The sequence below is a fragment of the Vanessa atalanta genome, chromosome Z, assembly GCF_905147765.1.
Source record: "Vanessa atalanta chromosome Z, ilVanAtal1.2, whole genome shotgun sequence".
Classification (NCBI taxonomy): domain Eukaryota; kingdom Metazoa; phylum Arthropoda; class Insecta; order Lepidoptera; family Nymphalidae; genus Vanessa; species Vanessa atalanta.
The window spans coordinates 14,006,324-14,020,778 of NC_061902.1; the positions used below are offsets into that span (position 1 = coordinate 14,006,324).

General features: G+C 28.5%; 2 protein-coding genes across 14 annotated transcripts in view; one reads left to right on the forward strand and one right to left on the reverse strand.

The window, feature by feature from the left end:
* Positions 1-642: 642 nt before the first annotated feature.
* Positions 643-4,784, reverse strand: LOC125076153 (solute carrier family 35 member B1 homolog). The gene is made up of 7 exons (XM_047688138.1): positions 4,414-4,784; positions 3,612-3,731; positions 3,132-3,365; positions 2,656-2,717; positions 1,895-2,042; positions 1,370-1,505; positions 643-803 (listed from the first exon to the last, which is right to left on the reverse strand). Exons 1-7 carry the CDS (start codon positions 4,600-4,602, stop codon positions 742-744), a joined length of 951 nt encoding a protein of 316 aa, XP_047544094.1. The 5' UTR covers positions 4,603-4,784; the 3' UTR covers positions 643-741.
* An 829-nt stretch (positions 4,785-5,613) lies between these two features.
* Positions 5,614-14,455, forward strand: part of LOC125076197 (coiled-coil domain-containing protein AGAP005037) — a 212,572-nt gene continuing 203,730 nt past the window's right edge. For 9 of the 13 annotated variants that reach the window (XM_047688229.1, XM_047688233.1, XM_047688235.1 and 6 more), the window contains exons 1-2: positions 5,616-6,068; positions 11,245-12,987. In XM_047688229.1, the coding sequence (XP_047544185.1) occupies positions 11,280-12,987 (1,708 nt within the window). In that variant the 5' untranslated portion in view covers positions 5,616-6,068; positions 11,245-11,279. Of the gene's footprint in view, positions 6,069-6,099; positions 6,148-11,244; positions 12,988-14,455 lie in introns of those variants that run through there. The other 4 variants (XM_047688242.1, XR_007120294.1, XM_047688237.1 and 1 more) reach the window with 4 other exon arrangements.

Genomic DNA, 14,455 nt, shown 5'->3' on the forward strand with positions numbered 1-14,455 from the left:
ATATAATATATAATAAATAGCCAGTTTAATTTTACATAACTTACAGTATAGTATAAATGTATTAAAAACAAATTACATCAATTGCCTAATAGACATTGAAAATTATTAAGTTTAACGTAAACCGATATATATTCCAATAGCCACCTGCGTTAACAATAGTGGAATATATATCAACCAATTGAGGTATATTATAAGATACCACTAAATAAGCGGCATAATATTATCACCAACAAAATAGCAACACTACCTCCTGTATTACAACATGGTACAAAAGTCTAATGTTTATATTGTATTGATAAATATCAATAAAATATAATCACCTCCAAGTAATGAGGTCATTACCCTCAAACATTACATAAGCAAATGTTACAAACTATTCGATCTTAAAATTTTAATCACACCCAATGAAGTTTGACTTCAAAATATCTTTTCTCATTTACAGACTTTTCCAAATAGTTTATTAATAATAATAATCATCATTTTTTGTAACATAATTTTAATGTTCGAATTCTGTATAACTAAAATGAGTGAGGTAGTCATTATATGTTATCACATAATAACATAAAATAATTGACATTTGAAATGTCAGTATAATTTCATTCATATTGAGTAAATAAATGATATTCAATAAATAAATAAATGTAAAAACATATCTTCTTTTTTTAATTAATTAAATCAGTCCAAATCAATTAACAAATTGTCTAAGTTTCTCAAAATCCTGGCCTCCAAGGCCCGGAGCCATCATTTGTTCGTGGTTTTCTTAGACGGAGAGGATTTGCTGTAAAATATGTCCAAAAATAGTCCTGTAACAAAATAGAGAGTATGATAAATATTCAATTTTCTATCCTAATATATAAAACTATTTTCATATTAAAACTTACAGTACTATTCCAACATCGTATCCCAACATTGTATGACATAAAAAGGATTTTAACCCTTTATAAATATATATCTTTTTTTTGGCGAATATATCGAAGGGGTCTCTATATCTATTCACCCATAATCTGCTAAAGCATCTTACAACATATACCATGTATTAACTTACACATTTATTTAAATATCTCTTAATATTTCCAATACTACAGTTTTCAAATGTAAAAGGATTTTACTATATATATAATAGCAATATTACAAAAATGAATATTATTTAATTTAATAGGGATATATACTTTGTGAAAACTAAACTAAACTACATACATTGTTATTTACTTGTTTTTTAAATATTTAAATATGTTGCGGGTTATTTATAAAAAATAGAGGATAGTAAAATGCCATCGTTGACTTTTCTGCAGACATTTTGGAGATCTACATACACACTACATATACACTATTTTAATTTTGATAATAATTTATATAATTCAATTCTTACCAGAAAAGACCAACGTAGCACCAATCCATTGTCGTGTAAAAAGAACGTTTCCGAATATGATGACTGAAGCCAGAACCGTGAAAAACTTCCTCGTTGTTGTCACCACTGAGCATGGAAGGGGACCAAACTCAGACACCTACAACATACACAATTTGTAAGCCTCCTCGTGTGACGCCAGTTGAAAAAGATGGACTAATTTGTTATTCAGACATAACTTTGCCCAAGTTTATCTCAAATTGTGTCAATAATATGTGATATTTCTCCAGTAAGTTAATATTATAATTAATACAGTTAATACATCACCATAGGAAACTAGGGTACTAAGTTCCTATTGATATTACGGTTAAAGATATTTATTTTTAAATAAGTCACGTCTATAAGATAAAGATATCTTTAAAAAAAATGTATAGAATTATTAGATATGAGTTTTTAAGAATTTTCAGACATTATTTATTATTATAACTCTCATTTTTTATAAAACATGTATTAATGCTAAAGCATAGAAAAATACACTTAATACAATACCATGTAAAATATAAATAGCTGTCCCAGAGCGCCGGTCAGAGCAAATGCTACTAAGTATACAATAATCTCTGGATGCTGAGTCACAAATGTCACAAACTTAAATATCTCCCCGCTTAAAAGCACACCAATTGCAGATATGATTGAAGACCTGAAAAGAGAACAAAAGTCTTTTATCCAACCTGTTTGAAAGTTTCAACGTATAATATCACTTGCAATATTTATTACCACATACTGATATATATTCGCAATGTAGTTCTAAGCACAAACGCAAAGCATAACCATCGCTTAGTCATCTTTGTGGTTAAAAGAAAAATCTACATTAGAAATGTTTTGCTATATTATTTCACGCATGGCATATCATCAATTGATAAAATATTAATGTTGGTTTCTGAATTAATAAGAATAACTATCACCAACAGTTAGTCAGTTAGTCAGTCAGTCAGACAAACTATATCTGCTTATTGCTATATTCAATTATACTGTAGAATATTTTCTACAGTATAATTGAATAATTGTACTTCCTGTACATATATGTAACAATTAACATTGATCGGTTGAACAGTAAAGACTGATGTACTGCACCTTGCCGTGATGAGTTAAAACAAAGGATTTATATTCATGAAAATATTTTCAAAATAACCATGATGATCTCTGGAGATGTTCAGTCGAACACTGCAAACCCCATTAATCTCATATCGATATACCGACATTAATTTATATTTATATGATAATAAATATTACAAATTTAAGTATTCACGTACCACATATTTGTGTTAAGCATCATTGAGTATGCCGAAGGGGAAGATTCGCTCTTTATTCTCTCCTGAAAATAGATTATTACAAAATGATATACTAAACGCATTTCATGCAAATACATTATGTTTTAAATATTATCAACATCAATTAACAACTAAGTAAAGATAAATAATATTGTTTAGTTCGCTTTGCTAAAACTTATAAATAGTACATTGTGATTTGTGATATATTAGATAAATAAGCTTTGAAATAACTATTACATTGGCCAGCGCATCAAGTAAGCTTTGTAAATACAAAATAAAATTAAACAATATAATGGTCATCTACTATGTTTGCTTGTCTACGGTTAATTGATTACTTAATAATGAATGCCTTGTTGATCTAATATAGAGATAATGTGGCTGCAGATCAAAAGGTGTAGGATTTTAATCCCAGGTCTCTATAATAATCTATATAATAAATAATAGGTATTTTTATTTACCTGAACAGCTCCGGTCAATCCATCCATAGTTAAGGACATGAGCAGCAAAATTTCTCCTATTCCCATTCCTTGAGTGTCATCATTTGGTACTTTTTCTTGATCCTTGTACATGAACATAACAATGCCGATAACAATAAGGAAAACAAACAAGTACTTCTTCAACGGATATTGTTTCCTTCCAATTAAAACTCCAAGTATCATCACTGGAATTGGCTTTGCTGCTTTACCAACAACCTTAAAATATATTTAACATTATTATACAATACATTTAAGAATTATATGCAATATATATACCAAACACCAAACTTGTGTAACAATATACTATAGTAAGTATGCCAAGAACTTTGATTCGAGATCAAAGTTTTTGAAACCAGAAACCAACAGTCCAAATTATTGCTGTTCAACCAGACAGATCTATCTTAAAAGCCTTACTTTAAAAGATATGTCATTTTAAGTTAATGAATTAATAAATTTGTGTACCTGTGTTGGGTAATTGATCCATTGCAGTGCCATTATAGAGCACACCATAGCCAACAAGTATGTGAGAGATGATGAAAAGTAATACAATGTTCGGGTAGTGTCTTTTTCATGTTGCCAGAACTGAAATAAGATTATAATAAAACATTAAAATGCAAAATTTAACCTTAAAGTTGCTAGTTCCAATAGTAGTAGAGTCAAAAAAAATAGAATTATATTAAAATACAAATTTTATATAACATATGTAATAAAGTGAAAGCATTATCTTGCTTGTACATAAGGTACTCTCCGGAACAATGTACCGATTCTTAAATTTTATCATTGGTAGATAGCTACATTTTGAACTACTTGAACATCAGCTACTTTTTTATGCCTTACACCAGATGACACACCCCTAAAATGTGAATAAACCAAGAGCAGTAACTAGTGTAAAATATGTTGGGAAATGCATTAACATTTTAGTGAGAAAATGAGATTGTTGTATTCCTTTCATAAAAGAAAGTAACACAGAAGTGCAGCAGTATTCTGCTCAGCTAGATTTTAGAAAAACAATCAATGATTTTAGTACCACTATACCAATACTTATATTCAGCAATAGTCAGTATTTACATTGATTATTATTGCCTATAATTTTTTTTTCTTTTTTATGAGTAAATACAGCTTATTACAATATAAATAAAGTAGGGGTAAAGTTAATCTGTATTGTATTTTATGATACAGATGATAATTAGAAGACTTTCTTTGATTTCTAATTCAGTTCCATAATGATACTAAGTACTTAAATGTTGAAGTATTTAAAACTTACCATTAATATTTTAGCGAAGATATAATTCACGACACATTGAACTAGGACAAGGGAAAGCGCGCATGTAAATTTTTCGCCATCATATTTTCCTCGTGTTATTTTTTCTTGTAACATTGCAAATATAAAATAACATATAAAGATAGAAGAAGCATAGAAAATAAATCGAATTTCACTTTTATGTTTAATCATGTTTGTATATTTGAGAATGTGATTGAAGAAAAAGCACTAAGCAGCTGCTCTGTGTAAATTATCGGAATGGACACGGAGATTATTACTTGTAAAAGACACGTAGCTAATATATTGTTCACTTCAAAAAAATCGAGAGCTACTGCAAATTTACTAGATCGAATACAAATTGAACACGTACTCCATTATTGTATCACAAACGTCAAAACAAACCTTTTAACAAGCGCATAAATTGTTCGTTCAAAAATTTTAAAATAACCTTAACACTAAAATCTATCATGAAATTTAAAATTACTTTTAATAAAATTATAAATGATTTTAATAAATTTTTAATTAAGTAAGTACATGTAAAATTATAATCTGTACCTATTACAAAAAAACTTTTGATTTTAAATTAGATTTTATATATTCTACTACTACTTCATATATATGATATGAATTATATGATTTATATATTCATATATATTACTTCAATTTATTTTATGTATCAATGATGATTGTTTGAAGATTTAATATTGTTTGTTCAGTAGAACAGTTTATAACCAACTAAAAATATTAAGCCTTATTACATTTAAATCAAAATCTTGATGTTATGTAGCTGAAATTGAACATGTAAAGTGATTTAAAGTATTTTTTCAATCTTATTATTAACATACTAAAATATTAGGGACCACTTCAACAGTTTTACCAGTGTAAGAAAATATAATCTAATTTAAAAATAATATCTATTTCTATAAAGATTTGTTTTATACATGATATTACAAATTATATAGTAAAATCATATACAAAAGTATACCATTTCATTTAATAATGATGAAACAAAAAGTCGACATACAGCATAAGAAGCAAAAATAGTTGAAAGTTAAACTTTGAATTTTACTTACCTCCAAACTTTTCAAAGGAGGTACGTCAAACGGAACGGCTTATTATTACGTATGAAAAACGACTCTATGTTCACTAGCAAAAGCCTTATGTTATTAAGATAGTGGCCTTCAAACTTAACGAAAAAATGAGACTATGATGTAGATATGCTCGTAAAAGGTTATATTATGTTGCTAAACACACATTAAAATCGTTTGATATATTTTAACCAATAATAAGACTTTTAGTGAAAAAAATGTAAACAATATCCTGTTTATCTTATTTAACCTAGTGAACCGTTGTTGAATAAATAAGTTATGTGTGTACTAAGTTTGTGACAGTAATAGGAAGTTTAGTTTCAATGTTATTCGCAAATCGCAGTTTACTTAGTCATGCGCACGATCATAATCTAATATAATAAAATCAAATAAGTATTCTTCGTGGTATTCAATTTCAATTATTCAAGTTTTTAACTTATAACTTTCGAGAATCCAAGTTTTATTTAATTACGAAATATAAACTGTCAATTGATGACATAATGTAATAATTGCGGCAAATTCAACAAGCGCGTTTTTGATAACGTTATTTATTGATCTGACTCATAGTCGGTAAGTATTACTTAGTCATAGTATCAACCAGTTTTGTTTCTGTATAAAACGTAATACTTTAACGACAATATATATAAATGTAAGTAGAGGCTATTCATATTTATTACTTTATGCCATTTAAAATTTTAAGATTTTTATAAGATCTGCAACTTATATTATTTTTTTATTTTGACATACTTCTATAATTTGTATAATTTGTACCTTCCTATTATAAGTGGAGAAATGACAAATTGTTGCTTTTAATTTTTAACATCTTTTATAATATAATAATGACCCACTTGTATTAAGAACGATATTACAATGAATGAACGAACTTGTGTAAATTAATTCCATTTGTAAGATTTATGTTTATCATTTGCGATTTACGCCGGAATGAGTACGGAATACCATGATGTTTTATTAAAGGCAAAACAGTTTACGGTACCTAATAATTTTTCATTTGGTGAAAAAAATACATGTCATATCATCAAATAATGTATTATTATTTCTTGTCCGATATAGGTATCGAACAAATAAATAATTATTATTATTAACTGTACAAGACGAAAAAATCTATGAAAGAGTAGGCTCTATCATCGAACTTTTTGCCTACTTTTATATTAAGTACTTCAAAAATAAAAAAAAAAATATTGGCTACAGTAATCTGCTTAGGATGGAGCCGACTCTATCATCGATTTTTTCCGACTTGTACAGGTTATCAAAATATATATCTATGATAATAAGATGTCACTTACCAAAACTTTCAATATTATACTTCATTTTATTTGTAACGGTTTCATGTAAGTCTGTTCTGTTTCACTAATGATGTTGGTTTTGTTCTTGTTTCATTCAAATAAACAAAAATTTAAATGCAGAAATAGAATCTTAAACTGTTATTCGATTGTTTTACGAGCAGTGAACATCGAATAAAAGCAATGCTGCTCATTTCGTAACATGTAGAACATTCGTTTTTTTTTATTGATTGAAGATAGTTTTGAAGGAAACCCAGTTTATATAAAAAAAATCTTTCTAAATATTATGTTTTCACATTCATAACAGTAAGTATAATATAAATCTTCTGAAATCTCATGATAATAAATAGAAAGATTGATTAATAAAAAAAAAATATTTCAATAAAATCATTAGAAATTCTAACGATTTGAAGATACTTTTTTTTTATTATTCAAGTATAATAAGAGTAACTTTAAAATATGCGATGTGCACAAACGTAACTCTCCATAATATCTCACTTTGAAACTGGTGAATTGTTATGGATCTTCGAAAAACATGGAGTATGTCGAACGGAGTTATCGGACTGAATCCTGTTACATAGAAACAAATCGCCTTTAGAGGGATGATACCAAAAAGTTAGACGGAGGATCATAGTCGGGAATGGCTCTACAATAATTATGAATAAAAATATTTTGAGCCCCTTGATGTCGAAAAAAGCGGGAACTTTCAGAGATGACTTCAACTCTGAAAAAAACATTTTTAATTTTTCTAAATTATTTGTATACCAGGGGTTAGTTAGGGTTGCATTTAGGGCCCAGCTGGCAAACGCCACCTTGATACCAGATTACTATTTATTTTATCGTCACAAGGTGGTAGGGTTTTGTGCAAGCTCGTTTAGACAGGTACCGTACCACCCACTCATCTTATATTCTACCGCGAAGCCGCCATACTTATTATGTTGCGTTACGGTTTGAAGGGTGTGTAGGCCAGTGTCATAAGCACAAGAGACACAAAACCTCAGTTTCCAAGGTCGGTGGCGCATTGGCGATGTAAGGAATTTGTTATTTTATGGTGGAGCCTTGGGCCATGGGCCTTTGCCGTTCTGCCTAAATATGTATTTAAAAAAATATGTCACTCAAAACTTATGTACCACACCACGATAATGAGCAAATATATATACAAAATGTTATGCATACTTTTTACCTATAAATCTAACGGTTTAGCTTGAATATTAATTTTACAAAAATTTGTGGAAACGCTCAACGCCTTGTAAAGAAATAGTCTTTTTAACTCATAAAAAAATATACTTTTCAGATAATCTTAACCTTAGAAAAATCAATATATATATTAAAAAATAATAAAATAATGATTAAAGTATACCTGTTTCTACTACATGGCTAAAATATAATATAATAAAAATGCAAAGAAACATAAACATTCTATACGATGGTTAGGATATTTTCAAAACATATTTAGAGATTAAATACTCAGAGAATGTATCCATAAATTTATAGACATTTATGTACCTACCTATGTACATATAAAATTTGAATACCTTAGAAAAAGCCATTGTTATTAAATTATATTTTACGCTAAGTGAAGTAGAAGAGCTAGCTAGTACGTAAGTCGTAAGTAAAAAATAACTGAGTGCCTATAGCTTGTGATAATAAATAGTACGTATTTTAGGATTTCATTAATTTGATCTTAATAATTAAGAAGCATTGTACATATTTCTAGGTTAAATTAGTTTTATAGGTAACGATCCTCGTCGAAACCAATTAAAACCCTAAAGTTCATGCCAAACTGATAACCGATAAGCTAATGTTGCTGTTTATCATGTGTGATGTCATCGTTTTATAATACACAGAAACGAGCGATTTTTCAAGATAAAATGTATCATCTGTGTTATTTCAAGACCTCAGATCCCTACATCATATCATACTGTATAAGACCCATACTACATCAAAAACTTTTGAAAAGTTTATTGTGAAAAAAGAATTATATATTTAGACTATATATTTATTTCACGGGAAGATTGCATTATTTTGAGATTGATTTCAAGCAATCATAACTTCGTTAATCTCTTGATGTGTGAAATAAAAAAAAATCAAGAAACACCTTTTCTCATTTTTAACTCCATTTGTGATTCCACCTGTCTTTAAATTATATTTCCATTTAATAAAAAATCAATTTAAAAAAAAAAAAATGCAAAAATTATTTTCTCACTCGATTTGTATGTTTTTCGGGTGCTGAATCAGAATGCCAAATTATATTCTGCTTTTCACGTACATTTATATGGGTTTACAAGGAAAATATAATACGAAAAATATCTTTAACACAAACACTCCAGTTTTGTACGTATTTTATTTGGAATTACCTACTTACGCATACGAATTAAAAATAGTGACAGTGCTAATGCACGATAATGTAGAATGCTAGCTATTTTTTGCTCGTTGAATCGGAATATTGATTATCTAGGCGAAATGTGTTCGAAACATTTTTGCACAATTTCCAGTAGGTCCAAGCATTCCAAATGAAAACGGCACAATGATAGAATTTGGAATTAGAGACGAATATTTGTACTGTTTGTTCACTTCAGCATTTTCCGACGTAGCCACGTCTGTCACTTGTTTTCCCGACATGAGACGGGATCTATGTATCAAAACATATGATCCTAGGAAACCAGTAATAATGTGCCGATATTGTTCAAAAATATTTAGAATTGGCTTCATCAAAACGCGTTGCACGATAAACTCAATATGTATTTTTATGCAAAATGCTAGTTGGCAATCTTATTAAAATTTACAATTTCGTTGCCGAACATTAGCATTTAAAATATATGTAATTTTCTAAATTATTTTTAAATTTTATTTGCTTCCAATACTTCCATCATTTTAGTAAGTCTAAATTAAATTTTAAAATAAAAATTGTTGCATAAAGGAAATTAAAAGTTAACTAGAGAATTAAAAGCATTAAGTATTTGCATTAAGTTTCTGCTGCTCTTCGGGCCTCGTAAGAAAGATACGAGCAGAAATTATTGCTGCTTCACAATCGTTATGTCTAAAACGAATTTATATTTGTTTAAATTTTGTCTAGTGTCATGAGTTTAAGTGCTAATTCAAATTCTAATCGACGAATACAGTGAATTGCAATAGAACAGTTATAACCATTTTTTTATGAAAATTTTATAAAAGTTAAAATTACCTTACCATAAAACAACAATGAGTGATACCACCTACACGCTTGCAAAACTTCTTGAGAATGGTGACGTAGTCATCATACCTTTTAACCCATAACAAACTTCCTTGAATTGGAAAGTTGGATCTGGAAAAGGATAGATTTTTTCTAGGATAAGGATTCCGTTTTATCCTTAAGTGCAGCGAGAATTTAGCTTAATAATTTCACCCGCTTGCTTTATTTTCAAAATTTGTGTCTAGGATGTATATAGGGAATCTATTTTGTATTAACTTGATCAGTAACGAGCAAATTTTGGTTTTATCGTCGTTTATATAAAACAGAAATTTATATAAAACGTTAAATTTTCCCAGTCCAAAATACTTACTAGTAAGACATACGTTAAGTAAATTTGATGGGATCTATCTAGAGTTAAGAAACTTTATTAAACTTCCCAAAGAATCTTTTTTAAAATAACGTTTATTTTGGTACCAATAAATTGAATAATTGAATCGAAATGGTTTTATTAGGAATTTTACTAGTACATCAGAAATAACAACGGTTGTATAACCTAACCTAACAGATAGCTACGAGTAGAATTAATTTCTAAACATTGGTACATCAGGGATATGTTATACAAATAACATATATATAGCTACATAATTATTTAAATATGACATAAATCAAATTGGTGTCAATTTAAAAAAATATAATATACTTAAAATAACCTTACTAATGGAAGTATACTAATAAAAAAAAAAAAAAATTAAAGTCTTTACAACATAATTTTGTATTTTTATATTTTTACCGAATTGAATAATAGATACTAGTATGTTCTCGGCAGTAGGTCTTTCAGTTGTAATCTTATCATTACATGTGCCATCTAAAATTTATTCACCACACCTTTAAAGTAGATAACATTTCATTCTATCATACGTGCATTTGTTGGCATAGATTACGAATATTATTCAACTTTTTAGAAATTATAATTATATTTTGTGAAATAATAAATTAAATAATTATAGACCACGCAATATTTTGGATGATATTTTTCCATAATTTAGATCGTGTCTAATTTTATATCATTTATATTATTTTTTAACTTATTTTTATCTTTTCCATTGTTTTTTGTAAGTCCTATCTGGTAATATTTAAATAATTAATTTATCATACAAATATTTTTTTTTGTATTATTTAGTAAAACAGTTATGTTTCTGTAAAATAATTTGCGAAACAGTTGATAACTTTTGTTATTTAGATATGATCAATGTAATATTCTTTACTGTTTCAGGTACACTGGACTTAATATTATACCAATAACACATAATGTCAGACAATAATAAGAAAAGAGGAAGTAGTTTCCGCAAAATGTTTCCAAGTTTATTTTTTTCAAATAAAAGTAAAGAAAAGACTACGATAAAACATTCCAATCCTAAAATGAACACTGAATGTAGCACAAGCCGAAGTAATCACTATCAAACTCATCAAACATTTACAAGGTACGACAACCAGACGGAAAGACCACAAGAACACGACGAAAGAATTTATGAAAATCTTTCAACAACATCGTTTGTTCCGAATGTAAATAATTCCAGTAGTGTTGACAACAGTGTTTTAAGTAATCATTCTTCTAGCAGCACTTTGGTGTCGGAAAATGTTAGGAATGTGAAGCAGGAAAATATGGCTTTACTAAATGAGAATGAAACTGATGATATAAAATACATGGCGAGACCACAGGTTCCGCCTAAGCCTCAAAACGAAATATATTCTTCACAATATAAAATACCTTACCCAGATGTATATTATCATTCCCTTGAAAAACTGACGGATAAAATATCACCTTTGGATGAAATTATAATTTATAGAGCATCAAAAGCACATGCGCATCCAGCATCTGTAGGAGCGGAAATTAAAAAAGTCAGTACGAAATTCTTGATATCCCCGAAAAAAGAAGCCGATGTGCGTATGATTCAGCCAATAAGAGCTCGAAGTCTTTCACCGGATAAGGAGAAACCTAAAAATATTGAGAAAAGTCTTCCAGTGTCTAAAACAGAAAGATTTCTTGAAAAACCTTACAATTATTCAGCACCAACGTCTCCTGTAGCTATCGGTCATAAAATTCCGAATATGCCTACAACTGTTTCGCCCTACGAGCATGTTAGAAAAACTATGATTGAAGCCGAAGAAAAAAGAAACTCTATAAATAGGTCACATTTACGTTACAAATTTACACCACCCATATCACAAAGATCCTCTTCCAGCATACCTAAATCTCCTTCACTATCGAAAGAAAAAGTAAAAATAGAGGATTTAATAAAGAAAGAAAATACTCGACAAAAAGTGGAGGCCTTTTATTGGCAAAAAATAAAGGAACTGAAACAGAGAGAAGATGAATATCTTTTGAGGCAATCATTGAATAGTTCGATGAAAGGACCTAAAATATACAACAGGACTTACTCAAATTCAAACTGTAGTACTCCTAATTCACTTGTTGTTGATTCCAGAAGTTGTAGTTTACCACGAGGATCGGATATAAATTGTGGCATAAATCAGGGTGTATATGGCACCTCGCCATTTATAAGAGGAGCTCCAGAAAGAAGAACTGATTCGTATATTAATAATAGGTCTTTTTATACGGGAACTGATGTTGTTTACAGACATCCTGAAAAGTTGATTCAAAATACAGACGGAGGTTTTAGGTTGCCTAATCAAAAACAAAATATCAATACAGTTTCGTCAAAACGAATAAGTGCCGATAGACAAAATTATGTAATTACTAATGTAAATAAAAATATTCGTAAAAGTGAACCATTTCGGGTAAAATTGGATTTTGGTGGAAATCATTTGAAAAATCCACCTCAACCACCATTGCGTACAACAAGTGTAACAAGTTCTGATAGTAATTACAGGTTAATTGATAACAATAAAACTACTTTTAATTCTAAAAGTGCTATACGATCATTGTGTTCGGAGTCGGAAAGTGGCTCTGAAGCTGGAGAAATTCAAAAAATAATGGAGAGTCGTGCTCAAAAAGGTAAGACAGCGCAAATTTTATTTAAATGTAAATTATTGAATAAAATATAATTATTAGGTATACTCTAATGTGATTGATAAAATCGAATACTTATTCTAAGTATGAATTAGTAGCAGTATCTACGGCACCTATAATAATATATATATTTATCATTTAAAAATCGAATAAATTTATTACTAACAGTCAATTATGTATTTTCCCATTTGTATTACAATCCTTTATGAAACATGTTTGGCTGTAACCACTATTTAAACAGACACAATTAATTGTGCTCAAAGATGCGTGACTATTTATATTGACACAATGAAATAATAACGTTGGCTTCATTTTCGTGTCATTTCGATGTTCGCCATTTTTACGTTTATTACGTTTTTAATATTATCTTTATTTTATCACGTCTGTGTACATGCTACATATATTATGTATAGGATTTTCATTTATTATCAGAGCTTTGTTTTATCTGATGCTTGTATTGGCTTTGCATCGTAAGTGCACTCGCAAATAACGCATGAAGGATTGTAAAACATTCAATTTAAAAAATCTGTTTTCTCTTAATTATGCATTGCTTGCAATTTAATTGATTTTTTAAATCAAGATTACAAACGAGCAAATATTAGCTTGAAAATGAGCTGTGCATTTATATTTGAAATAAATCTCTAGATATCGGCAATGCAAAAAAGACACTTCTTATAACAATATCCATGAATCAAATATAATGTAATTTGTATTTGTTTTCATTTATTAGTTATTATTAATATTTTTTGTTTTGATATTGTGGACTCAATTAAAACTACGTACTATTTTCAGATTTAACTAAATGTAGTAAATTAAGACCAAAATCATTGTATATATCTTATTGAATGATGTACTTACGAACAGTCTTGTACTGTCATTTTATACAAGATTAATTTCAATGTATATATATAAGTATTATATAGAAAATCAAATAAAATATCTGCAAAAGAAGTCAGGATGTCGCACGCGACAGCAACCTTTAAATTTTGTAACTATTTCTTGCATAAAACCAATATGAATTTTATATATAACTTTCATAATTATGTATATTGAATATCTTAAAAAAATTAATACAATTTCTTCAAAAAGTTTCTATGTCCGATAATCTTCGTCTCATCGAAATAAAATGTTATTTAACTTGAATAGAACCGAAAGAAGCGCGGTTCTCTATCTCTACTCTCAAATACAGTTGTCGTGTGTCTTTGGCTATAGGACTTTTTAGACAGTAAATTACGCACACATATAACTTTAATAAGTATTTTATAATATAAAGATGTTAAATAACCAACATAATACAAGTAATAAAGGTACTATATTTATGTAATCATTAATCACGATTGGTCGAAATGACTCAACCTTATGAATGATTGGCCTTTAATTTTGTATAAACAAAATCCGACAGTGTTTGTTGTGCAAGCCTATCAATTGATATAAGTATCATTTCCGAAAAAAG